This window comes from Melanerpes formicivorus, unplaced genomic scaffold (assembly GCF_026170545.1).
Source record: "Melanerpes formicivorus ecotype bairdi unplaced genomic scaffold, bMelFor1.0.p_v2 SCAF_29, whole genome shotgun sequence".
Classification (NCBI taxonomy): Eukaryota; Metazoa; Chordata; class Aves; order Piciformes; family Picidae; genus Melanerpes; species Melanerpes formicivorus.
This window is the reverse complement of record NW_027142381.1, coordinates 5,349,918-5,377,066: the sequence shown is the minus strand read 5'-3', so window position 1 is coordinate 5,377,066 and position 27,149 is coordinate 5,349,918. Positions and strand designations below refer to the sequence as shown.

The 27,149-nt window shown below is 48.3% G+C and overlaps 2 protein-coding genes across 9 annotated transcripts in view; both read left to right on the top strand.

The window, feature by feature from the left end:
• KCTD7 (potassium channel tetramerization domain containing 7) lies at positions 1 to 13,092 on the top strand. The gene is made up of 4 exons (XM_068154655.1): positions 1 to 533; positions 1,254 to 1,423; positions 3,808 to 3,986; positions 5,613 to 13,092. The coding sequence occupies exons 1-4, from the start codon at positions 390 to 392 to the stop codon at positions 5,987 to 5,989; spliced, it is 870 nt and encodes a 289-aa protein (XP_068010756.1). The 5' UTR covers positions 1 to 389; the 3' UTR covers positions 5,990 to 13,092.
• Positions 13,093 to 14,373: 1,281 nt separating this feature from the next.
• The window catches only part of RABGEF1 (RAB guanine nucleotide exchange factor 1), a 30,115-nt gene continuing 17,339 nt past the window's right edge, over positions 14,374 to 27,149 (top strand). For 6 of the 8 annotated variants that reach the window (XM_068154653.1, XM_068154652.1, XM_068154651.1 and 3 more), the window contains exons 1-2: positions 14,374 to 14,497; positions 26,564 to 26,749. In XM_068154653.1, coding sequence (XP_068010754.1) covers positions 26,571 to 26,749 — 179 coding nt within the window. In that variant the 5' untranslated portion in view covers positions 14,374 to 14,497; positions 26,564 to 26,570. Of the gene's footprint in view, positions 14,498 to 22,711; positions 22,932 to 26,563; positions 26,750 to 27,149 lie in introns of those variants that run through there. The other 2 variants (XM_068154654.1, XM_068154648.1) reach the window with 2 other exon arrangements.

The following is a 27,149-nucleotide window of genomic DNA, read 5'->3' as shown; positions in this document are numbered from 1 at the left end:
TTCCTCCAGCAAATGATATTTTGCTGCAAAAGCCTGGTGGAGCCAATCACGCACTGCACCGCACAGCCAATGGACGCCGGGCTCTTACCCAGCCACTGGCAGGGGCTGTGTGGCTGGAGGACCTTGGTACAGCTCCGCAAACTGCATTCCTGCAGGCACAGCCCTCTCCCAGTTTGTCTCTCAGCACAATAGTCCTCGCCGTGATTCATTTCCCCGTAATAACAGTGCCACTGTAAACAGTGGGTGCCCGGCCGGGGTGACGTGCCGTGCCTTGTCTGCGAGGTGACCTGCAGCTGGTGGGGACGCTGCCGAAGTAATTTGGGTCTGGTTTCCCATTTAGCAGTGCCACGGCTGCCTACACAGCAGACCTGCTGACGAGAGCCAGAGGGATGGTGGTAGTTACGGGGCAGAACAAAGTGAGTGGAAACCCGGATGATGCCATGTCGAGCTCAGATGCAGAGGATGATTTCCAAGAGCCAGCCACTCCTACTGCAAGCCAGGCAGGGCAAGCACTACCTCTGCTGCCTCAGCAGGTAAGAGCTCTCTGGTACTCCTCATCTGCTAAGATGCTCAGGTGCCAAAGAATTCAGGATGTGTTTTTGGTCGAAGTATTTGAGTGTCCAGCTCGGTTGCCATTAGTAGCTACATGCTTGATTAAGACTTAATTCTCTTTGATTTTACTACAACAGCTTGGCAGCATTACTTAGAATTTCTGGCTGTGTTTAGGTGTGGCAAACACCTGAACCCTCTTACAGTGTGGTATGAGGATTTTAGGCCTGCTGTAAACCTAACATAAACACAGAATCACTTGGGGTTTTTCCAGTGTACAGTAGTGTAGTGTAAAGGAATCAGCAGAGTAACAACTGAGTGGAAGTCCCAAGGTTGGCCTGAGGTTTTCTACCTGTTCTGTGTGTGGGTGTGTGTGAGTAGGTGTGGGTGTGTGGAAGGGTGGGGAGGATTTTCTGGTTATGTTTTGGGGTTTTTTTCCCCCCCTTAAAAGAGCCAAAAGGAGGCATTCATGCTTTAATGAATATCTGCTATTAAAGCTGTCACATTTCCAACCTTCAAGTTGTTCACCCTTGAACCTCACCGTCCCGTGGTGCCAGGCCAGGAGAGAAGTGTTTGTCCAGCCACGTTCTGTCACTGTGGCAAAGGCTGTGTGCTGCGTCTTCTGCAAGCTGAACCCCTTTTTGGCCTGAAGATGCTTGCCAAGGACTGAAAGCTCTGCTCTGATGATGTGGTTGCTTTTGCAGTTTCCAGAGGTTGTGCCACTGAATGTAGGAGGCATGTATTTTACCACCAGACTGTCGACGCTGAGACGTTACGAGGACACCATGCTGGCGGCGATGTTCAGTGGAAGACACTATATTCCAACAGATGCTGAAGGCAGATACTTCATTGACAGAGATGGCACCTACTTTGGGTATGTAGAGTGTCCTCAGTAGCACACTTCAAAAGTTGTTGCTGAAGAAACCTATTTCTAGAGAAAAATCTAAGCTTTAACTCTTTTTTTCTCCCCCCTTCTAGTTGGTGTAGGAGGTAAACGAGACTCCGTGGCATGGATGCTTTCAAAGCATCTCAAGAGTTGTAATTGGGAAGCTGTTCTATTCTTCAGGGCTTAAGTTTGCAGTTGGGGGAGAGAAAAGAGAGTAATGTTTTGAATTTGTGCCTTGTCTCACCTAGAGGATCTCCTTCCAAGGTGTGAAGTTGTTTTGAGGTTTGAAAAGAGTATGTCTCTGCCAGTGCTTTTCAGAGGAAGCTTTTTAAATTGGTCTTGGAGTATTTCTGATAGGGGTGGAAGGGAAGGAATGCCTCAAGGTTGTTTAAGCAGTTGGAAGTATGATATTTTCAGTGTTTAGCAGGGTGTAATGTAAGGGGTAAGGAAAAAAAGGCACAAGATGCAGAGAGTATCACTTTTTAATTATCCTTGCTGGCAGTGCCACATTCCTTCATCGTCAGGATTCCTTCCTACATGCTTGACCTTAGTTTAATTAAAAGTAAAACAAAATGTGATCTTACTCTCTGTTTCATTTGGTGTGAGATTGCTAGAAAAGGTAAGCAGGGTTGATGGGTTAATGTTCATGGCTTAAGGTCTTTGCCCAGAGCACACTTTGCAATTTAACTTGCATTTCTTGTTTCTCCTTCCTAGGCAACTGCCTTAATCACTTCACCAGGGAAGCACTGAATTGTTTCCAAAGCCTCTTTGGGTTGTACCATAACCTGGGGCAGAAATAGATTAAGCCATTCTAGTTATTGGAAAAGAATTGTTTCTTTACATTTGGCAGTTTGGAAGTGGCTGCTGCTTTGTTGGAAACTCAGTTTATTTATGATGTTATCAGTCTGAATTCAGGCTGCAGCTGGAAGAGAGAGCCAAGCTGGCACGTGCTGTGTGTGTTGACATTCTGATGAAGGCAGCAGTAATGCTTGGTTTATTTGATATGGTCAGTAAATAGTTTTGTTGGTTCATGTTTTAAACTGATTGCTTTTCCCTGTTAAAAATCTTGTAGCTTAACAGTGTTTCAGAACTACAAGGAAGTGTTTGTTCTTTCTTTCTTTGTCTCGCAGTATTGTTATTACTACACACACTACAGGTGTGTGTGACCCTGATGCTGTGAAGGGAACATGCCTGCTTCAAAATCATAGAATCATAGAGTGGTTTGGGTTGGAAGGGACCTCCAAAGGACATCTAATCCAACCCCCCTGCAGTGACCAGGGACATCCTCCACTAGAACAGGTTGCTCAAAGCCTCATTCAACTTGACCTAGACTGTCGTCAGGGCTGGGGCCTCAACTACTTCCCTAGGCAACCTGTTCCAGTGTTCCACCACCCTCATGGTAAAGAAGTTACAGTATCACAGTATCACAGTATAACTTAGGTTGGAAAGGACCTCGAGGATCATCGAGTCCAACCTATCAACACAGACCCCATGACTAGACCATGGCACCAAGTGCCACATCCAATCCCCTCTTGAACGCCTCCAGGGACGATGACTCAACCACCTCCCTGGGCAACCCGTTCCTAACATCCAATCTAAATCTCCTCCTCTCATTTCAAGCCATTGCCCCTTGTCTTATGACTTCAGGCCTTTGTAAACAGTCTCTCTGTAGCCTTCCTGTAGGCCTCCTTCAGTTACTGGAAGGCTGCTATTAGGTCTCCCTGAAGCCTTCTCTCTCCATGCTGAGCAACCCCAGCTGCTTCAACCTGTCCTTATAGCAGAAGTGCTCCAGCCCCCTGATTGTTTTCATGGCCCTCCTCTGTACCTGCTTCATCAGGTCCATGCCCTTCCTGTGTTGAGGGTCCAGAGCTGGACACAGTACTCCAGGTGAGCTCTTACCAGAGTGAAGTGGCAGAATCACCTCTCTTGACCTGTTGGCCACCATCCACTCAGCCAGGATCCTGCTTCTGTGTGGAACAAAATGTCCATGCAGGTCATTATCCTGGAAAATGGAAAAGATTCTTTTGTCACAGCTACTACGATCTCTTTCCCATGACATTTTATGTCCTCTGCTATTTTAAGTGGTTACTCCACCTTGGAACTTTTTGTTTAAAGTCTGATGGGTGTTTCTGGAGTGAGTTTTGACATTAAGAGAGGCAAAATGTGAATTGATGACTTAGAAGCATGAGCACAGCAAATGCTTTTCCAAACATATGTTGGAAAGGTGACTCACACTTATTTCAGTTACTGTCTAAGCATAAGGATTTCTGTCTCAATAGAATAAACAAGGAATGTCCAGCTTTCCTTTTCCCACCTGCAGCAGTTTTGGCAGAGCTGTGTTACTTAATGATATTTTTGCCTTTTCTTTTCAGAGACATTCTTAACTTTCTGCGATCTGGTGACCTGCCACCAAGGGAGCGAGTGAGGTCAGTTTACAAGGAAGCTCAGTATTATTCCATAGGACCACTGCTGGACAGTCTGGAGGATATCCAGCCTCTTAAAGGAGAAAAAGTCAGACAAGCTTTCCTGGGCCTGATGCCATATTACAAAGGTAAAGAAACAAAGTAGCATTGGCAGTTTCCTCTGGTATAATTTGAGTAGCGCATGTGGCGCTTTCAGGTCTGCTCTCAACTTTCAATCTAATTCCATTGTTGCTTTGGTATCTTTCATGCTCTTTAGATCTTTGAGGTCTCCCTGTCAGATTTATTCCTGCTGTATCCAAGGATGTGTTGGGTTTTTTTGTGCTGTCTTAAAAGGGAGCAAGATCTAGGCCATGCCTGGGCTCATTAAATGAGAAGGCTTCTCTGCCTCCGCGTTTGTTCCAACTGCAACCGAATGAATGTGGGCATATAGTAGGGACACCAAGTTCACAAGATAACCAGAGTTATCTTTGACACCATCCCCCACAGCAAACTACTATCTAAGCTGTCAGCTTGTGGCTTGGACCACTACACTCTGTGCTGGGTTAGGAACTGGCTGGAGGGCTGAGCCCAGACAGTGGTGGTGAATGATGCTACATCCAGCTGGCGGCCAGGCACCAGTGGCGTCCCCCAGGGATCAGTGCTGGGCCCCATCCTCTTTAACATCTTCATTGATGATCTGGATGAAGGGGTAGAGTCAGTCATCAGCAAGTTTGCAGATGACACCAAGTTAGGAGCAGATGTTAGTCAGTTAGAGGGTAGAAAGGCTCTGCAGAGGGACCTCGACAGACTGGACAGATGGGCAGAGGCCAATGGGATGGCATTCAACAAGTCCAAGTGCCAGGGGCTGCACTTTGGCTACGGCAATCCCATGCAGAGCTACAGGCTGGGGTCGGAGTGGCTGAGAGCTGCCAAACAGAGAGGGACCTGGGGGTGCTGATTGACAGCTGCCTGAATATGAGCCAGCAGTGTGCCCAGGTGGCCAAGAGGGCCAATGGCATCCTGGCCTGCATTAGAAATAGTGTGGCCAGCAGGAGCAGGGAGGTCATTGTGCCCCTGTTCTCTGCTTTGGTTAGGCCACACCTTGAGTCCTGTGTCCAGTTCTGGGCCCCTCAGTTTAAGAAGGACATCGAAACACTTGAATGTGTCCAGAGAAGGGCAACAAGGCTGGGGAGAGGCCTTGAGCATAAGCCCTATGAGGAGAGGCTGAGGGAGCTGGGATTGTTTAGCCTGGAGAAGAGGAGGCTCAGGGGAGACCTCATTGCCCTCTTCAACTACCTGAAAGGTGGTTGTAGCCAGGAAGGGGTTGGTCTCTTCTCCTAGGCAACCAGCACCAGAACAAGGGGACACAGTCTCAAGCTGTGCCAGGGGAGGTTTAGACTCGAGGTGAGGAGAAAGTTCTTCACCGAGCGAGTTGTTCGTCATTGGGATGTGCTGCCCAGGGAGGTGGTGGAGTCACCGTCCCTGGAGGCGTTCAAGAGGGGATTGGATGTGGCACTCGGTGCCATGGTCTGGTCATGGGGTCTGTGTTGATAGGTTGGACTCGATGATCCTCGAGGTCTCTTCCAACCTAAGTTATACTGTGAGACTGTGATTTAATTACAATCTTGCCACATGCAGCTTCCCATTGCTGCTAGTACTATGTTAAGAGTAACTTGTTAAACCCTGAAGGAGTATGTTTCCCATGAAACAATGGCACTGTGCTTGCTTTCACCGGGTGCTTCGTGGCTATTTTCAACTGGTTGTTGCTTCTTTAGATCACTTGGAGCGGATCATCGAAATAGCAAAGCTCAGAGCTATGCAGAGGAAAGCAAGGTTTGCAAAGTTAAAGGTCTGTGTCTTCAAAGAAGAGATGCCCATCACTCCCTACGAGTGCCCCCATTTCAACTCCCTGCGTTTCGAGAGGAGCGAGAGCGAGACCAAGCTGTTCGAGCATCACTGCGAGGTGGATGTGTCTTTTGGCCCCTGGGAGGCTGTGGCTGACGTCTACGACCTCCTGCACTGTATCGTGACAGACCTGTCGGACAGGGGCATAACTGTGGATCATCAGTGCATTGGGGTGTGTGATAAACACCTGATCAATCACTATTACTGCAAGCGGCCCATCTATGAGTTCAAGATCACTTGGTGGTGAGTTGTTTGGCCCAGGAGGCTGCAGGGAATCGAAGGACTTCGGGAGGAGCACCACTTTGAATGCTCTCGCAACGTGTCTCTGGAAACGCACTGCTGCTAGCCTGTGTCGGAATCAGCCTGCTGACGTCTTGGCCAATGCTTAGCTGCTCAGCAAAAGGGCACCTGGAACAGAGGTTGAGAAGCCTCTGAAATCTTGAAAAACCAGCCTGAAACAAGACTGTTGGCTCAGGTGCTTTAAGGAGGCACAAAACGAGATCACCTCGTGGAAATGACGGAGAGGAGCGTCTCGCCAGCTTTTAAGAGGTGCCACCTACCCTGTGGCTTCGGTGTCACAGTCTGCAAAGTGGATACTGCAGATCTCACCTGTGTCCTTGCAAAGCCAGGGTGCTAATAATGCTGACCTGGTGTGGCTGCATTTTACCCACTGAGAGATGTTTGAATCACTACTTAAACTTAACCACTTTATAGAATCGAGTAACACCCAGCACAGAGGTTCTGGAAATGTAATTTTGATGAGCTAGATCGTTAAAACAAAGGGGGGGAGGGGGGAATAAAAAAGGACTATCCCCTAGATATTATTAATTGTTGTCACAATTAAGCTCTATTTCCTTCTTTTGTTTTTAATCAAGAATCTGCATTCTGAGTTGTAAAGTTATACCTAAATTACTCCCATTGTTACAACAGGGAATAGCAGATCTGGAATAGGTTCCCTGATGCTTTTAGGAGTAGCAACTGTTCATGGAAGAGTTGTGCCTGTTTTTAGCCTTAGACATTCCAAATGTTTACAGTACCTACAACAAAAAAACAGACAAGAGGATCTCTATAGCATCAGGTCATTGACAAGGCTTTTGGTAAATGGGAAAACCCTGTCTGTGTGTTCCTGTCAGCAGAAGCAAGAGGAATATTTCATGTGTGTTGTTTTGTTACTAACTCTTTTGACATTCTGTGCTACTAAACTTTGTCCTAGAGTTAGATTCAAATTCTACCAGACCAGTGCTTCCTTCACTTCACCTGCTTCAGACAATTAATTCTCACCTTTAACATTTCTCCTTGACCCTTCCTGGTGTAACATCAGGAAGAAAAAGATCAAATCAGAGTGCATTGTCAAATATTTACCCCATTGTATCCCCATTAGAAGCCTCATTTGCAAATGTTACTTCATTATAAACCATTGTCCACTCTTTAATCCCATTATGAACTCCATTAGCAGGCTAGGAAACTTCTTTCAGCACCAAAAGAGGCAGCCCTGGCAGAATCCTGTTCTTTTCAGAAGGTAATTGGTGCACTTCTGACATCAGTAATCACATCCTGAAGCTGGATCACTTGATGGCCACAACTGAAAGGGAGACCTAAAGCACCTGAAGATGGGAGGTACAGAAAACCCCAGCGTTTTTCTGGAAGACCCCACTTGAAGTGGCCCCAAAGTGAGGAGAGAGGGAGGGGGAAAGGAAATCTTTGCCTGGTGCATTCCATTGGATTTCTTAATCCCAGAGTATTGCTTAATTAAACTTTTGACCAAAACATTTAAGGAACCTCTTAATTAATTACAGTGGTGAAAATTCTCAGCTGAGGTAATTTTTAGACACATTCTAAGAGCTTTCTGATCAAACTGTCTTGCAAAAAAAAAAAGAAGAAAGAGGCAAATTGGTCACATTGTGACACTTAGGTATTTAACTTAGGGACTGTTAGTACCTTGTCTCCCTAGAGGTGGGGGCATGCAGCTCTAATGATCTCTTTCCAGATGTTTACTTACAGAGGATCATTGTATAGTGCTGAGTTTCAAATCCAGAGCTTGCAGTTTGAAATGGAAGGAGAGGGAGGGGATTAATGTGCATTTGGAGCTCATGTTCATTTAAGTTCAGTTTTCTTCAGTATTGGCCTTTGTGTGGCAACTTGTTGTGCTTATGTTTGTCAACCCCAAATTAAAGGTCAGCCTGAGATAAGTGAAGTTGCTCTGAAGTGATAGGAAGCTTGCCTGGTGTCTGAGCTACTCTGCTGGCTTCCTTTTTGTTTTCCTCCCAGGGAATCTCAAAGTGAAATCCCCAGTTTCCAATAAACTGGCATAACCTCATAGCTGAGGCTTGCAGAGTTTTGGCTGCTTGTAGCACTTCAGATTTAAGTTCAGGGTTTTCAGCATCAGTTTATGTGGGGACTGCAAAGAAAAACACAAAGCACTTCTCCTGGCTTATTTGGTGCATTTTTACCACTTATGTATTTAAAAGGGAACCTAACTCTGGTTTGAATTTCAGCATGAGCTGAAGAGGTTGAACACAATGTGGTCTAACAGCATGGAGTTTGGTTTGGCTTTAGGAACTTGTCACTGTTACTTTGGACAAGCTATGAGGGCAGAATTCCTGTTTCAGTCAGGTTTGCTGTTTCTTAATATCACTTCTCTCCTCTTTACTGCTGAAGTAAGTAAGGAAGGCTGCCTAGCCAAAATGATAACATGAAAATCATGGTCTGTATCAGCTGCATCTTAACTGACACTTTCATCCCTCAGATTCTCCAGCAGGCAGCAAACACTAAGTGCAATATGAAAGAAGAAAGCAGGGATTTGAGCCAAGAGGCTTTTATTGAGCACACACATTCTGTGTTGTGATTAGTGCAAGTTACCACTACTGTTATTGACTACCCTAAGCAGTCTTTGTTTACAATGACTTAGATGATATTGCCTAATATCTTTGCATTTGTTGACAGAAACAGAAGAGTTGTGCAGGCAGATGTCAGGGGAGGATAATCTCATAACTGATTTCTAGAACATTTTTGACTTTCCTTGGCTTTTAGCATCATTTCTGAAACTCTGCCTTTGCCACAGAACTGTAAGTAGCTGATCTGCTAAATCCATGCTGAAGCTGACTGATGGTTTTGTACATCATCATTGCCTAATTAAGCTAAATGCCTATGTGATAGTGCTTTTTAAAAGTATCATTTCCTCTAGGACTTCTCCTTCTATCTGGCTAGGCCAGAGGTTTGCTAGAACACTTTTACCTGTTTCTCTGTGCTTCCACTTTAGCTTTTTTGCCACTTTACAGCTACTTTTTCACCCCTCCACTTCCAGGCAGCCTGTTTTGTTTGTCAGCTGACACCACAGACATGCAGTAAATGGTCTCATCTCAGTCTCCTGTCAGTAATACAAGGTTGCTATCAATATGATGTTCTTTACATTGAGAGTGGTGAGACACTGGAGCAGGTTGCCCAGGGAGGCTGTGGATGCCCTCTCCCTGGAGGTGTTCAAGGCCAAGTTTGATGAGGCCTTGAGCAATCTGGTCTAGTGGAAGGTGTCCCTGCCCATGGCAAGGGGTCTGTAACTAGATGATCTTCAAGGTCCCTTGCAACCCAAACCATTCTATGAGTCTCTAAATCATGTTTGCAAATCATTCAAAGGTCAGTCCGTGCAGGTCAGTCCATTGAACTCATTCAGTTGGAAGGGAAGACATTTTCATTGTGTGCTCTGAGACAGGATGCATGCCCTGGTTGCAGACTGACACAGGAACATGTGTTAGAATCAACTCTTTTTATTATCATTATTTTTATCCTCCCTCTAAATCTGAAGTCTGAACTATTCTCAAAGCACAGACTGTCTGTCTGGATTGTGGTGAGGACTCTTTTTATGAGTGCTGAGGGCAGTGGTGGGACAGTTGAGTGGTAGCTATTCAAAGATGGGAATTGTGAGCTATTTTTGTAGGTTGTGAACAAACCCACAAGACTAACCTTTTTCACATCTCCCCTCCATCTAATCATTGCCTAGTGGCTTTCAGCAGGGAGCCAAGGGAGATCCTATCAAGTCTCATAGTAAGTGACTTAGCCAATGTCACAGCACATTAAATGTTTCTGACTCCAGAATGTCAGGAGGAGAGATTTATGTGCAGCATCCACTTAATGACCCTTGAGTTCAAGAGTCTATATAAAAACATTTGAATAGTTTATCTTTTCAACTCATTGGGAGCTTCTGAACTAGAATACACAAACACTTTACACAGGAATCTGAAATACTCATTGCTGAACTTCCATCCTCCTTGGAGGAAGGCAGAGGTGCCAGCATCTTTGATCTGGGAAGCCTTTGAGCCAATAGCAGATTGGTTTTCATGCTTGTGGTCCTTGTTTTCTTCTGACACTGATGGATTTTGTTTAATTCTTTTCTTTCTAAAGGTGATTTTAACCAGACCCTTTACCAAAGGGATCTATTTCTATATTGATGAGGGTGTTCAGGTCTTAGTTACCTCAATAGCAAAAGCAGTGGGTTACTGCAGCAGGAATTTTGCATGGCCTCCTTTTAATGGATTTTCAACCAAGACTTAGTAAGACTGCCTGGGAGACACCTCTTGATGTAATCAAGCAAAAACCTGGTTTTCTTCATGTGAATATTGTTGAGATCTTGCTGTTCAGTTGTGTAAAACTCTTCCCTGAAACTGGCATGAATGTTAAAGGTTGAGTTAAACATTGCTTTTCTGATAAGCCTGCTTAGGCCTTAGGTATTCTCTGCCCCCATCTCATAAAATCACTCACCCTAGAGGTGTTGAGTGTATGAAGAAGTGAAGGCTGTTACAGGAAAACCAAGAATCCTCCTTGATTCTTAACAGTGAGCCCACAAAGAGAATTGATTCTTGCTAATCCATCTGCAGTCTCTATTCTTCTGCTCTGTTTAGATTGCTGTGGCTTCAGCAGGGAAACAAAGCAGACCCAGGGTTGAGTCTGGTTAGCACAAGTCCTTGAAAGCAAAAGCCAAAGACTCCTGTCATGTGAGAGGTGTACTGATTTGCATAAGCAAATAGTCTGGCCTTGGCTGAAGTGGTTGTTAAAATTCCAGCACACTCTGAAGGCTGCTGATATTTTAAACTGTTGTAAATGATGGCTTTGTTAAACCCTGATCTGCTTTGAGCCCCATTGTTCCCATGTATGTATTGTGAGAGGCAGAGAGCTCAGAGAGTTCTTCTGTCGATGGTTCTGGGTGTATCTGTGTTTCCCTAGTGAAGTCTGAAGCCAAGCCAGGTTGCTGATCACTGTCCCCCCTGAACTGAAGACAGCCTGCTTCAGATGTGTCCTGGGCACTGAGCAAGGGCTGTGTGTTGCAGATAGGAAAATGGGAGGGAATTAGTTCTGTGTGGGGTACTAGATGATCCCTGTGGTCCCTTCCAACCCTGACTGATACTACTACTATGATACTGTATTTCCTCATGGACAATCCTCACTAGCTCTGAAGGAAGACTTTGGTGAGATCCTGATCCACACTCCCTCACACCTCCATTTGTTAGATGAAGTGTAAGAGACAAGAGGAGCTGAGGTGTCTGGCCTGAAGATGTGCAGTGAGAGACTGACTGGTTTCCCCCGTGGTCCTCAGCCCTTTCTCTAACCTCTAACAACTCTCATGTTCAGGAAATGTTTTACTTCTCTCTACTACACCCTCAAATTCATTTGCAAAGTGAATAGCCTGCTTTAAACTGAAGGATTTGGTTTAATATTACAATGTAGTGACTGATAGCTCCTAAATAATGAGGGAAAAGTCTCTCTTACTGGCAAAAATACTGCATAAGTGAATGACACCCATTATTCATAGCATCATCACTTTCATTTCACTCTTCTGCTTTATTTTTTTCCCCTAAAGACTGTTAAGAAATATAAACTTAGCCCTTTTAAGGCTTACATCTGTTTCATAATCCTCTGTATGCAAGGTTCCTGTCTTTTGGGTTTTGAGGGCTTTGTCTATTGCTTGTTACAAGCTGAAGAATCAGTGCATGAGCTCTCATCTCTTTATTGTCTTAAAATGATTACGGATATTATTTATTGACTTAATTTGCCATCTTCACCACCTGGGACCCTTCCTTCCCCAACATTCTGTGATTTTTCACAGCTCATTCTTGTTTATAGATGACCTGGACAGGTGACATGATGAGGAAGGTGATGGAAGTGCCAACAGGGAAAGTCTCATGGCAGAGCTGATTGTTTGCATATCAGTGTGCTTTCTATTTTATATCAACTCTTGTGCTGTGTGAGGCAGAGGGACATCCATCTCCATTTCTGTGAGGTGAGGCAGAGGATCCAGTCTGTCTGGAACCCAGGTAACAACCCATGTTCATCCATTTTCTGTCTTAAGTTCATTGTATTGTGACAGATCAAATTCCAAGGAGAGGTTTCAAGCACTATTTTTTTCAGTTTATTCTAAATGGGTAGGAAAATCCAGTGGCTGTGGATTGCAGTGGGAAACACATCAGTAAAGGGTGAGGTGGCTGCAGAACCACCCTGCTTGAATTTCAGCATTGTTGTTGAGAGGTCTGAGGACCTTTCTGCCACAGTTTATGCACTGGATCTTTCTTTTCTGCATGGCAAAGCAGAGTAATCAAGTGTGGGACACAACTCTCCGGCAGGTAAGAGAGCAAAGGCTAGAAAGATAATCTCTTTATTCATCGTAAACATCCAGGACATAATACTTTGACTTTCTTCATGTAGTAACTGCTTTCCTCTGGACCATTGGTAGACCCCACTGGCTTTAAGTTAGGACTGGTATTACTGAACCCTGGAGCTGTGTTGATCTCTTTGGTTACATGTAGGCCAGCAGCAGGTTTTAGGTTGCTCGTACACACAGCAGCGAAGCCCCAGGTTGGGTCTGAGGTTTGGGCTGTGGAAACATAATTTCATTTAACAGAATCTCCAGTCTTTAATCATGTTTCTGTGAATAAGCTAGAGTTCAGAGGGTCATTATGTGCTGTGGCTACCTTCTGTATATAGTCCTCTAACTGGAAGCTGCTTTCCAGAACAGCAGTTCTTAGTCCTTTTACTTACACGAGTTTAGTAGAAGTTTACCTCCACTTTCACTGTGACTTTTCTAAATGGGTTTTGTGTTGCTGAATTAAGAATTGTATGTGTCTATGCATTGTAACCTGTAATGCCTTTGAAAAATCCAGCCTGGATCCTAACAATCAGGGTTTGGAATTCTCTCCAAATGTGTTTGGGGTTTAAGTTGCTGTTCAGTACCGTGGGTGGTGTATTACTTCTTACTGTGTTTGACTTTTCTGTTCAGGTAAGACATAGTCTTTGTTTTCTTAATTTAAAATACTTAAAATGTGGATCTAAAGTTTGTGTTGTGCAATAAAAGTGTATTAGACTGAAAACTGGTGGAATCTGGCTGGTCTGGTCAGCAGCCACTGCAATCCCCCTCCTCGCCTTCTCTGAGATTTGAGTTGGCTTTGCAAGACCAAGGGCAGGGTCCTGCATCTGGGTTGAGGCAACCCCAGGCACAAATCCAGGCTGGGCAGTGACTGGCTGGAAAGCAGCCCTGAGGAGAGAGACTTGGGGGTGCTGGGAGAGGAGAAGCTCAACAGGAGCTCTCAGTGTGCACTTGCAGCCCAGAAAGCCAACCAGAGCCTGGGCTGCAGCAAGAGAAGTGTGGTCAGCAGGGCAAGGGAGGTGATCCTCCCCCTCTGCTCAGCTCTGGTAAGACCCCACCTGGAGTACTGTGTCCAGTTCTGGAGCCCCTATTACAAGAGGGATGTGGAGGTGCTGGAAGGTGTCCAGAGAAGGGCCATGAGGATCAGAGGGCTGGAGCACCTCTCCTGTGAGGACAGACTGAAAGAGGGACTGCTCAGGATCTCAGGTAGTGATAGGACTAGAGGGAATGGAATAAAGCTGGAGGTGGGGAGATTCAGGCTGGAGGTGAGGAGGAGGTTCTTCCCCTTGAGTGGTGAAGCCCTGGAATGTGTTGTCCAGGGAGGTGGTTGGGGTGCCGTCCCTGGAGGTGTTTAAGGCCAGGCTGGATGAGGCTCTGGGCAGCCTGATCTAGTGTGGGGTGTCCCTGCCCATGGCAGGGGGGTTGGAACTAGCTGATCCTTGTGGTCCCTCCCACCCCTGACTGACACTATGATACTGTACTATTTCCAACCACCTCTCTGGGCAGCCTGGGCTTGTATCTCACCACCCTCAGTGTAAAACGTTTCTTCCTTCTCTCTCGTCTGAACCTCCCAAGCCATCACCTCGTCCTAACAGGCTCTGCTCAGAAGCCTCTCCCTAGCTTCCCGATGGGCCCCGGAAGGTCTCCCTGGAGCCTTCTCTTCCCCAGGCAGCACAACCCCAGCTCTCTCAGCCTGTTCCCAGCAGAGGGCTTCCAGCCCTCGCCTCGTCCCTGTGGCCTCATCCCTGTGGCCTCATCCCTGTGGCCTCGTCCCTGTGGCCTCGTCCCTGTGGCCTCGTCCCTGTGGCCTCGTCCCTGTGGCCTCGTCCCTGTGGCCTCGTCCCTGTGGCCTCGTCCCTGTGGCCTCCTCCGGCCTCTCTCGCCGGCCGCCGCTGCCGAGCCACGCCGGCACGAACGGGCGGCTCGCGGCGGCTCCCTGCCCGGCAGCCCGGCCCCGGCTTCCTTCCGGGAAGGGGCCCCGCCCCCGGAAGCGGGCCCCGCCCTTCCGCCGCCGCCGCGGAGTGCAGCCAGCTGCGGGCCGCCGTGAGGGGAGAGCCAGCGCGGGAGCAGCGGCGCGGAGCGGCGCGCGGGGCAGGGCGGGTCTCCTCCCGCCGCCCGGGGCAACCGGTGAGGCACAGCTCGGAGCCGCTGCGCTCTCGCCCCGGGGCCGCGGGGCTGCCGGGCTCCTGGCCGCAGCTGCTCGGGGCCGCGGGGCTGCCGGAACCGACTGCCCCGCTGAGGGACACCCTGCCGAGCGGCCGCGCCGTGACAGTTACTGACAGCTGCGTGGCTGTCAGCCTTCCCCGCCTCGTGTCCGCCGCCGTCCTTGCCATTCGTTACCAGTCTCGGCGATACGGCGTCTGAAGCAGCACCGGGGCCGGCCCTTTGCGGGGGAGGTCGTGCCCGGTCCTGCCGGCCCCTCTCTCGCGATGGGGAAAGGCCCCACCGGGCTCCGGGAGGTACCAGTGACCGGGCTGAACGCAGCGGGGTGCAGAGAAGCTAAATGCCCTGCTTGTTCCACAAGGGGACACGGTCCCAGGCTGCGGCAGGGGAGGCTCAGGCTGGGGGTTAGGAAGAAGTTCTTCATAGGAAGAGAGATTGGCCATCGGGATGTGCTGCCCAGGGAGGTGCTGGAGTCACCAGCACTGGAGGTGTTTGGGAAGGGAGTGGATGGGGTGCTTGGTGCCATGGTTTAGTTGATTAGATGGTGTTGGGTGATAGGGTGGACTCGGTGATCTCAAAGGTCTTTTCCAACCTGGTCTGATCTATTCTATTCTATTCTACCCTACCCTATTCTATTCTACCCCACCCTATTCTATTCTACCTCACCCTATTCCATTCTACCCTAATCCTATTCTACCCTGTTCCATGTGCAGTTCCCAAAGCTGAGCTGGTTTCATGATGTTTGTTTGCTGCTTTTTAGTTCCGTGGGCATGCTTCAGTAGCCAGTCAGGCTAAAGAGGGCACTGGGAACTTGCCAGTCCAGCCCCTCAGCCTCTTTCCCTGCCCAGATCCCTGTGGATTCATAGAATGATTTGGGTTGGAGGGGACCTTAAGAATCATCTAGTTCCAACCTGCCTGCTATGGACAGGGCTTGAGGGGTTTGGACTTTTGGCAGCAGTATTGCCCCTGCCTGACTCCTTCCTGTGAGGCTGGGGATCGAAGTCCTTTTGGCTCAAGCCAGGTGAAGTCTGGAGCAGCTTTGAAACTCTAAGCAGGGCAGCTGGGGTGGTTTTGCGTGGGGGTTTGTCCCTGTGTGAACACCTTGTGCTGGGTTGGGGTTGCTCCCGTGGGGCAGGGAGTGGCTGTATTTTCACAGAGGGTGTGAGAGACTGGAAGGTGGATGACACACTTAAAGTAACACCACCACCAAAAAAACAGTCATCTGAGAGCATAACTTGGCTCTTTCTGAAATCCTGGGCTGCCATGGTCTGTGGGCAGGGGCTGGTGCTGGGTTAAGTGAGGGAAGTGTTACAGGCAAAGTTCAGATCGGGTCCTGTAGGCTGAGTGGGGCCCAGATGAGTCCTGTTGCTGGGAATTAGTGGCACTGCCCAGCTATGGAAAGAGGCTGGAATTGTGGAGATGGAGATTCTAATCCAGTATTGGCATAGCTTTGCTTGTTTGGTTTCATAGTTGTGAAGCTGCTTTCAAAGTGCTGCTTTGTTTGAGCAGCTCCTGGTGCCAGGCCCCTGGCACCTGCAGCAAGTTTCCCAGCTACCTGGGAGCCTTTGGAGGCCAGTGACCCATCAGCGTGGAAGGACGTAGTGTTTCCAGGAACGGTGTCTCACCCAGGAATTGGATGGGTTGGCTGTCTGGGCATGGTTACACAAGGAGGGTTATAGCTCAGTGGAATGCTTTGCTGATGAAACCCAAACCAACAGACAGCAGAAGGGGAGAGCAGGGTATAAAATCAATTGTCCTGATTCAGGAACGGCTTTATACAGCCAACTGTCATTCCGGGCTTGAAGATAGTCCATGGATCTGCTGTCTAGATCCATGAGCCTTAGCCCCCTCCTGATGCTTGCTCTATATTTCATAGATTCATAGAATGGTTTGGGTTGGAAGGGACCATAAAGATCACCCAGTTCCAAGCCCCTTGCCATGGGCATGGACACCTCCCCTCTAGTCCACATTGCTCAAGGCCTCATCCAGCCTGCCCTTGTACACCTGTGGGGAGGGGGCATCCACAACCTCCCTGGGTAACCTGTTCCAGTGTCTCACCACTCTCCCTGTCAAGGATTTCTTCCTAAGATTTAGTCTAAATCTGCCCTCCTCAAGCTTCAATCCCCAATTATGCTGGTTTTTTTCTCTGAGGATGGGGTGTTTGTGGCCCCAAACTAGACCTATAACTGGTGCTTGTGAGGCCCTTGTTAAAACACTGTCAGTGACAGATCAGGGGCAAAATGCATGGGATGCTTTGAAGTTTATTAAGCTTAGTTTTCATCTGTGGTTGACAAAGCACACAGGGAGTGGGGAAGCTGATTGCCTCTGTTTCTGAGGAGATTGTGGGAGTTTTGGCTAATCCTCCTGTTCCTGCTTGAACTCCAGGCCAAGCAGCACAAAGCAGGTTTTAGATGTTTCTTGTGATTGCATTTGAGAGTGCAGTGACGAGTCACATGTGGATGGTGAGGCACAGGCTGCTCATTCATGGAGAGGTGCTACTCCCAGCTGGGTGGCTATTGCTACAGGCAGTAGTTAAGGATTTGATGTGGGCAAACAAAACTGTAGCTTAAGGTCTGTAGTGACGTTGGAGGGGGAACGTGAACCTTCCAGCTGAAGTGGATTGGGAGCTCTGAGGGCAGAGAGGTGAAGCCTCGGGGCCATTGGGTTTCAGGGGTTTTAAGTAGTGGCTGCAATTTCCCCTGCCAAATTACAGCACTGGTTGTTTCCAGGTGGCTCTGTGCTGTCATCACAGTTAAGGATTGTTTCTTCTCCCAGGATCATTAGTTAGCAGCCTGCACTCCTTAGGAAACAAGTGCTGGAGCTGAAATGTCTTAATTGTGAGGAAGATGCGCATTAAAACTGTGAAGATTCATATCTTCAGCTGTGGATTCCTCATCTCCAGGGATGGGGCCTCAACCACCTCATCCCTGGAAGTGTTTAAGATGAGGCTGGATGGGGCTTTGAGCCACCTGGTCTAGTGGGAGGTGTGCCTGCCCATGGCAGGGGGGCTGGAAGTTGATAGTCTTTGAGGTCCCTTCCATCCCAAGCTCTTCTACGTGATCTATTGTAGCTGCCACGGTTCTTCCCCAATTCATGAGCTGATGGCTTTCCCATTTTCTGTTCATGAGGCTCTTGGATCATGTTGCCCCACCCTTTCCTCTGGAGGAAATTAACTCATGGTTAATTACCCTTGTGCTAATTATATGCCTGAATGTTTAGGGTTGTGCATGAATTGTGACTCACGCTTAGGTGGCTCCGAAGAAGCTTGTGGCATTTGGGTCGGTGCTTGCTCTCTGGAATACCCAGGTGGTATCTCAGCTGCAGTGTTGGTGCTTGTTGGAGACCATAACCCAATCCCATCCTCCCACCCCTTCAGTTTTGCTGCACTTTCTAGTCCACCTTATACATTTCTCTTCAGTAACATATGTTGTGTGCAATTTCAGGTGGGACTTGCTACTTACTCTCTTGATCTGGTGGTGAGGTGTACAATTTAGGGACAAATAAACCAGCAGCTGTCACTGTTTGTCTGGAGACTTCTCCCCAGTTTCAGCTCTTTCCCTGCTCTAAAATCCTGTGCCAGGGGATGGCCATTAATAACCAGCCAGCTGCAGTGAGTGATGCTGTATGAGACATTGTGGACACTCTTTGAAGCACTTTGATCTGTATTTGGTTGTGGTTTTAATGAGAAGAATGAATATAGGTTGTTCATGAAGTGTTGTGAAGACTTCAGCTTGAAGAACCAAGTCACATTCAGTTGAGTCCAGTGCAAAGTGTAGGTTGTTGCCCAGAGTTGTGCCAGGCTGGGGGTTTTGGGGTATGTTTTGTAGAAGGCTTGGTTTCAGGGAGTAAGGTAAAGAGATGAGAGAAAAGAATAAACCACACAAACCCAAATCAACCCAAACCAAAGGTAGGAGGAGGCTTCCAGGTGTCAGGAGACCTTTCTTCTTGTTGTTTGCAGCTGAAAGTGTAGAAGCTGAAAGAGGCTTCCCAGGAGTCAAATGCAGTCTCATGCTTTAGTCAGCTTGTTTCGAGGCTGTTAGGGGAAGTCTCTTCCTCTTCCTAGACACATTTAATGAGTTTTGCTACTCATACTGAAACTCTTAGAAACAGTCCTACAAAGCCACTGCTTTCTTTTCCAGAGTTAGCATGCAGGGTCGTTTGGCAGCTGCTTTCATGGCTCATAGTAACTGTGAATGGACTTGCAGTTACCTCTTGGTCAAGATGTCTGCAGATTGATTCGGCGAGGCCCTTTCCGACTCGGCTTTGCTGTGTGAGCTTTCTCAAGCAGCTCTCCCATCAGAGGTGACCTGAGCAATCCAGGACTGATAAATAGTTGATGAACAAGAGGGATATGGAGGTGCTGGAACGTGTCCAGAGAAGGGCCAGGAGGATGATCAGAGGGCTGGAGCACCTCTCCTATGAGGACAGACTGAAGGAGTTGGGGCTGTTCAGTCTGGAGAAGAGAAGGCACCGAGGTGACCTAATTGTGGCCTTCCAGTATCTGAAGGGGGCCTACAGGAAGGCTGGGGAAGGACTGCTCAGGATCTCAGGGAGTGATAGGACTAGGGGCAATGGAATGAAGCTGGAGGTGGGGAGATTCAGGCTGGATGTGAGGAGGAGGTTCTTCACCATGAGAGTGGTGAAGCCCTGGAATGGGTTGTCCAGGGAGGTGGTTGGGGCCCTGTCCCTGGAGGTGTTTAAGCCCAGGCTGGATGAGGCTCTGGCCAGGCTGATGTAGTGTGGGGTGTCCCTGCCCATGGCAGGGAGGTTGGAACTAGATGATCCTTGTGGTCCCTTCCAACCCTGACTGATACTATGATACTGTGGTCGCTGGGGCAGTGATGCAATCCGCACTGACAACGAAGGGCTTGCCTTGCCTCGGGCCCTGGGAAGTGAGGAAGGTGGCGCGGCAGAAAGGAGCAAGAAAAACGAGCCGGTGGTGTCTGAGCTCATGGCAAATCTCTCCTGCTCCCTAAGCTTTATTTCAGTCACAGTGCTTCTCCTGAAGCCAAAGCTGTGCCTGCAGTCTTTGGAAACCCTGATGGGTTATGAAAATGATCTTGGGCTTATTGCTGCAAGGAGGCTGTTACATAAGGGTAGTCTCTTTCATGTGTGCCTTAGCTCAGCCCTAGTGACAGATCCTGTTGTGATGCAAGGAGGCCCTTTTCCTTCCCACATAAAAGCCAGGCCTGCACTTGCTCTTTGCAGTGCCTCTGATACCTGCTTAATAAGCTTACTGTGGATTTCCCCAGCTCTTCTGTATTCTGCTCTGTGTGAAAACCAGAATATAGGCCTTTGGTGGTGGTGAGAGCTTTGAGTGTGGCACAAAAGGTACAGTGTCCTGCAGCAGGAATTGCTGCTGCTGCTTCAGTCCTCATTATGGGACACTGACCAAAAAAATGGCCAAAGGATTTATGAACTCCTAATTGGAGGAGAGAGAGAGAGCTTTCTGGAAACTTACTTTGGTGCTTTATGTAACTGACCAGCATATCAAGAGCTCCTCTCTGATCACCAGGTGTTGGCAAACTTCTGAGCTCTCTTTTTATCCCCTGGTTTTAATTGTGCAGTAGCTCTGATTCTGAAGGTCTTTAGTCCCATGGGAGTGGGAGAAATAAACCCAAAACATTAACATAGTATCTGGTTGCCTAATTCAGTGTCAGTACAGTCTGTTTAGTTCTGCACTGATGCAAGCAAACTTCACTGCCCTGTTTTAGCAGCAGTCAAGATGCCAGAGGTTGGATGTGCAGCCTGATGTACTCAGATCTAGACCCAGACAGGAGTCTAAGGTGGGACATGAGCAAGGTGTTGCTGCCCATGCTCTGCTGACTGTTGTAGATCGTGTTGCAGTGCCTGTAGCTGTTGCCCAGTGATGCATAGGGAACTAAGGTTGTAGATTCCTGTCTGCAAATGTTGTCTGAAGAGAAAATACTTTGGTGGGATCCCTTTGTAGTTAGAAGCATTCTGCTTTACCCTGGCCATCTGGACTAGAGTGGAAGGATGCAGCCATGGGCGGCTGAGGCTGTAGCTCAGAGTCAGAGCGCTGTCAGGCTGGGAATGCACGTGGCAGGAAGACAAGGAGCTCTTTGGTGTCCATACAGTCTAGTCCTCTGTTAGCCACACTACAAATACTCTGATTGCCAGCAATGGGGCAGCTTTGCATGTTGTGATTGCCCAGAATAAAGCCACTTTTGCAGCCATGATGTCACAGCACGTGTTAGCAGTGATCCCCTGAGCAACCACACGGACTGTGTGGCAGGTGGAGTTTGAAGATCATGGAAGGGCTTTGGATGTTTTCCAGTCTTCCATTTCAGAGGAAAATAGGGAGGGAAGAAGCTTTTCCTGGCAAATAATTACCAAGGGGAAAGAGATTTAACAAATTCATAACTGAGAGCCTGTTCTCTTTGGAAACTTCTCCATGAGGTGCTGCTGATTAACATAGGTGTTAACCCTTGATGAGGTCATAGTATCATAGTATCAGTCAGGGTTGGAAGGGACCACAAGGATCATCTAGTTCCAACCCCCCTGCCATGGGCAGGGACACCCCACACTACATCAGGCTGGCCAGAGCCTCATCCAGCCTGGCCTTAAACACCTCCAGGGACGGGGCCTCGACCACCTCTCTGGACAACCCATTCCAGGGCTTCACCACTCTCATGGTGAAGAACTTCCTCCTCACATCCAGCCTGAATCTCCTCACCTCCAGCTTCATTCCATTCCCCCTAGTCCTATCACTACCTGAGATCCTGAGAAGTCCTTCCCCAGCCTTCCTGTAGGCCCCCTTCAGATACTGGAAGGCCACAATTAGGTCTAGTACAGAAAGGCTTGGGAGAAGATTCTGTATTGAAGAGGAGATAAGAAAGTGCCATTTCTGCTTCCCAAGGTGCCATTCACAGCAGAACTATCTGAAGCACCTACTGAGCAAAGCAGTGTGTGAGAGACTTTAAACTGCAGGGGTTTGCTCCTGGTGCTTCTTGAAGTGTTTGAATTGGAGTGCAGGAGATGTGGAAAGTGTGTTTGGTGCAGTGCACCTCTCCAAACTGGACTAGTTGGGGGTTTTTTTTTGTGGTCTTCTGGTACAAGGTTGTCCTTCCTGCTTAGAATATTTTAATTGGGTGTTTTTAACATGGAAGTTTGTTACCTTCCTGACCATTATTCTCTGGGTTTCTCAGGGGGCAGGCAGCGTGAATGCTGCTCACAGCTGCCTGCCTCTCTGACTCCAGCAAAACATCACAGTTGTTCTGGCTTTTGGATTATGCTCTCAGAAGGGAGCTGTGAACAGCTCATGGAGAACAGGTCATGGGTTTGGGACATGAGTGGAAATAAGAGGTCTGACCGTGCAACATAAGTGGTGAGACTGTGAAAATCCTGTGAGGAAGCTGGGCTTTGAGTGAAGAGTGATAGACCTTGAGCTGGAATGGGATAGGGTTGGAATGGGATAGGGTTGGAATGGCATAGGGTTGGAATGGGATAGGAGCAGGAGTGGGAATAGGAGCAGGAGTGGGAACAGGAGCAGGAGTGGGAACAGGAGCAGGAGTGGGAACAGGAGCAGGAGTGGGAACAGGAGCAGGAGTGGGAACAGGAGCAGGAGTGGGAACAGGAGCAGGAGAGGGAACAGGAGCAGGAGAGGGAACAGGAGCAGGAGAGGGAACAGGAGTAGGAGAGGGAATAGGAGTAGGAGAGGGAATAGGAGTAAGAGAGGGAATAGGAGTAGGAGAGGGAATAGGAGTAGGAGAGGGAATAGAATAGGAGAGAGAATAGAATAGGAGTGGGAATAGAATGGGAATGGATAGTATTGGAATGGGGATGGGAATGGAATAGGAATAGAATAGGAATGGGAATAGAATTAATCAGATTGGAAAAGACCTTCAAGAAGGGAACAGAGAAAGAAAAAAAGCATTTTGGACACTCAGAAGTGCCAGCAGCAGACATTTGGGCATGGGAAGATCACAAAGAGCAGAGATGTAGTTGCAGAGAGCTGACTTGAGAAGGATCTTTCATCCTCCATTTATTAAAACTTGTTGAATTGATCATTAAAATGTAAATGCTGAGCTGCAGAAACTGGCTGTGAGACTTGTTTGGTTTCTCTTTGGCAATGGCTGTGTGTGCTTGAGGGCAGCAGAAAGGCTCTGCCTCAAGTGCAGCATGTGATTTCTTCATATTGATTCAGGGTGACCTCTTTTGTCCCTGCATCTGAAACTGATGTAACTGCAATCCAAACAAGCTTGAAGGGGAGGAGGCAGAACAAAACTTGCTTTCTAGGGGCTTTGCAGCTGGTTACCAACCTCTCCTGGAAGAACACAGAAAAAGGAATCTTGCTACAAAGAGACCTGCAGGGAAAGCTGCTGAACTTGGACACAAAACAGAGCCTTATTTTTAGTGCTGATGTGGGATGCCAAAGGTAACTGCACTGCTGCTGTGTGGCTCAAGCTCTGCATGCAGAAAGCTGATCTTTGGGTCTTTGGCTGGAGACAGTGGAAGTGCACAAGGGGCAGAGGAACTCAGGGTGCTGTTGAGCTTTCAGAAGGCAAGATGCTGGTGTGGAGTAGGAGCAGGGTTGTGTGTTTCATTCTGCTCCTTTAGCCCCCAAAAGCTCTGAGTGTCTGGGTTTTTGAATGAGAACAGCAGACACCCAAATGCATGAAGCTGGCCCCCAGGCTGCAACTGCAGAACTGCTGTAACTGACTCAGTGGCAGCAGATGATAGGATCAGGGAGGTCATTTCCTTGGGAGATAGTGTTGGGTGTAAGATTTCTCTGATGTGTTATGGAAATGTTTTGCTCTCTTGTGTCTCTGTGGCTCCCTGTGGTTTACAATGGGAATGTTCAGGCTGCTCAGCCATACCTGTACATTTAATGCATGCTGACTTCTTTTCCTGGGACAGGCACCTGCAGTGCCCCCCACCAACCCCATGCAGTGCTACAGGCTGGGGACAGAGTGGCTGGAGAGCAGCCAGGCAGAAAGGCACCTGGGGGTACTGGTTGATAGTAGGCTGAACATGAGCCTGCAGTGTGCCCAGGTGGCCAAGAGGACCAATGGCATCCTGGCCTGCATCAGGAACAGTGTGGCCAGCAGGAGCAGGGAGGTCATTCTGCCCCTGTACACTGCACTGGTTAGGCCACACTTTGAGTCCTGTGTCCAGTTCTGGGCCCCTCAGTTTAGGGAAGATGTTGAGTTGTCCAGAGAAGGGCAACAAAGCTGGGGAGGGGTCTGGAGCACAGCCTTGTGAGGAGAGGCTGAGGGAGCTGGGGTTGCTTAGCCTGGAGAAGAGGAGGCTCAGAGGAGACCTTCTTGCTGTCTACAACTCCCTGAAGGGAGGTTGTAGCCAGGTGGGGGTTGGTCTCTTCTCCCAGGCAACCAGCACCAGAACAGAGGACACAGCCTCAAGCTGTGCCAGGGGAGGTTTAGGTTGGATGTTAGGAAGAAGTTCTTCATAGAAAGAGTGATTGGCCATTGGGATGTGCTGCCCAGGGAGGTGGTGGAGTCACCATCACTGGAGGTGTTTAGGAAGAGCCTGGATGGGGTGCTTGGTGCCATGGTTTAGTTGATCAGATGGTGCTGGGTGCTAGGTTGGACTTAATGATCTCAAAGCTCTTTTCCAACCTGGTTAATTCTATTCTATTCTAATAGGAATCTGCCCAAACTGTTGCTGCAGCTTCTGCTTTTAGGCAGCAGCCTTCAGCGTGGCTGGGGAGGAGCTGCGGAGTTTCCAGCTTTCGCTTCCCTGTTCTTTTCAGAACTGGTGCTAAAGGTCATGCCTGAGAATGGGGCTGTGTTTCCAAATACTGCCAGCAGGCAATGGCTGGCCCAGGCTGTGCAGCTGACAAACATTTGATGCTTAGTTTCTATTCTGCTGGAGTCAGGCAGCAGCTCCATGTGCTGCTTCGGTCAACAGAAAGCCCTTACTGGAGGAATCGAAAATGAAGGTTTCTGTGAGGGCAGTGTACTGATTCTCCTCTCTTAGTTTGTCCATAGGGGAATGAAGTAAAGCTCTCTGAAATACCTGAGATCTACCTGTTCTTTTTCTTTGACTTTGCAGAAACACACCAAAGCCTTTTTCACTGTCAGACTTCTCCATAGGAGAGAAAAGAGCATTCAGCTGCCCTCTGCCTATGTCAGTGAGGAAAGTGTCTTGATCAGTGATGCCTTTAAGAAACTGATTGCTGTAGTAGCCCTTAAGAAACTGATTCCTTTAGTATCCAGCTCTTCACATGTTGCTAAGGTGCTTGCTCAGTTTATGCAAGGGACACTGACAGGGGACAGTCCTCTGACAGAGCTGAGATTTGGTGGCTCAGACCTGCTTTCCAGTGCCTTGCTTTGGTAGTTCTAGTGCCTGTGTATGTCAATATTGCAACCCAGGTGTCAGTATTTTATTATGCAGACCTGAAACTTGCCCATGCAGGTAATCCTCTGCTGCTTTTCTCCAAAACCGAATCCAGGATTAGAACAAAGCAGCTGAAATGTCTCTGGGAGCAAGCTGGTGTGTGGGATGGTTTCTGTCAAGCAAGAGAAGAAAGGGGAGGGCTGGATGGTTGGAAGACAGGCTCTGCACAGTGGTGGTGTGGGCATGAGAACACATCTTTTTGTTGCTGTCACTATATATAAATACTGTGGAGCTGTGCTGTATCCAGGTGCCCAACTTAACCCTGGAGTAACCTGAGTACTGAAGGACATGCAGATGCAATGGGCAGTGGTTTTAAACTAGAGAAGGGGGAGATTTAGATTGGACATTAGGAAGAATATCTTTACTCTGAGGGTGGTAAACCACTGGGGCAGGTTGCCCAGGGAGGTGGTGGTGAAAGTCCCATCCCTGGAGACATTCAAAGTCAGGCTTGATAGGACTTTGAGCAACCTGATCTAGTTGGGGTTGTCCCTGCTTACTGCAGAGAGGTTAGAATAGAATAGAATAGATCAGGTTGGAAGAGACCCTCAAGATCATCGTGTCCAATCTATCATCCAACACCACCGAATGAACTAACCCATGGCACCAAGCACCCTATCAAATCTCCTCCTAAACACCTCCAGTGATGGTGACTCCACCACCTCCCCAGGCAGCCCATTCCAATGGGCAATCACTCTCTCTGTGTAGAACTTCCTCCTAACCTCCAGCCTAAATCTCCCCTGGTGCAGCCTGAGACTGTGTCCTCTTGTTCTGGTGCTGGCTGCCTGGGAGAAGAGACCAACCTCTGCCTGTCTACAACCCCCCTTAAGGTAGTTGTAGAGAGCAATAAGGTCTACCCTGAGTCTCCTCTTCTCAGGCTAAGCAACCCCAGCTCCCTCAGTCTCTCCTCACAGGGCTGTGTTCCAAACCCCTCACCAACTTTGTTGCCCTTCTCTTCACACGCTCCAGCAAGTCAACCTCCTTCCTAAACTGAGGGGCCCAGAACTGGACACAGGACTCGAGGTGCTGCCTAAGAATAGTTGACCTCTAGAGGTCCCTTCCAACCAGCTCTAGGACTATGCACCTCACCCCTGTTCATGTACCTTGCTGAGCGAGCTGTGATACTTCCCAGCACTGGGAGATGTGTTCTTTGAGGCCAAAGATGTGCTGCCTCAAGTCTCATTGATGGGACTCTCTGCAGAGACGTTCTTAGCCTCGGTGCAAACCACCTTGGTCTCTTACTCCCTTTGCTTCCTCTGCTGGTGAGAATAACTTGCTCTGTTTATTTTTCCCCCATTGCTTTGTGCCTCTGCAACTGTTAGAACAATGTGCTGGTGAGATAAGAGACTTGTGCCTGCTTTTCCACGTGTGTATGGAGCTGTAGGGCTGGTGCTGCTGGTCTGTGTTGCAGGCCAGCTGTCTGCTACCACGGGCAGGTCACAGCTATGCAAACAGCTGCTAGTGCTGCAGCTGACTTTCAGGGCTGTGTGGTTATGTAACTGTGCCCTTCCTCCTGGGGCCTTGCTATTGTTGCTGGGGAGCTATTAAATCATTCAACCAGGTGACTTCTTCCTGAAAGGCAAGCCTTCAAAAGAGACCATTTCTGGCAGGCTGCTGCATCTCTGCCTTTTCACTCTTTTTGTCTTTCAACAGGAAGAAAATGAGCCTGAAGTCTGAGCGCCGAGGAATTCACGTCGATCAGTCAGAGCTCCTGTGCAAGAAGGGATGTGGTTACTATGGCAATCCAGCTTGGCAGGGATTTTGCTCCAAGTGCTGGAGAGAGGAATACCATAAGGCCAGGCAGAAACAGATTCAAGAGGATTGGGAGCTGGCAGAGCGGTAAAGAGCCTTCTCTTTCTTCATCTTTTACACCAGGGTGACTTCACTCAATACTATTCCTGGCTCCCGTTTCCTGGCCCTGTGTGCTGTGGCTCAGTTTCATCAGAAGTTTTCAAGTGTGACCTTTCCAGCAAGAAATCAAAATCTTCCTTTTGCTGCAAAGCTGAATATTTATGGCATTCTAATTTTGGAGGTTTCAAAAGAAAGGCTGTGAAGTAGCAGATGTAAACACACCTTCCACCCCCCCTACCCCCCTCCAACCTCTCAAGAAACACTTTGACCTGATTTGCATACTGGAATCTGTCAGGGTGAAAGTGACAATCTTGATTAAAATCCCTCTGCCTCTGGAGACTGCAGTTATTGTCTTGGATCTAGCCAGCAAAGTGGGTTTTGACATTTC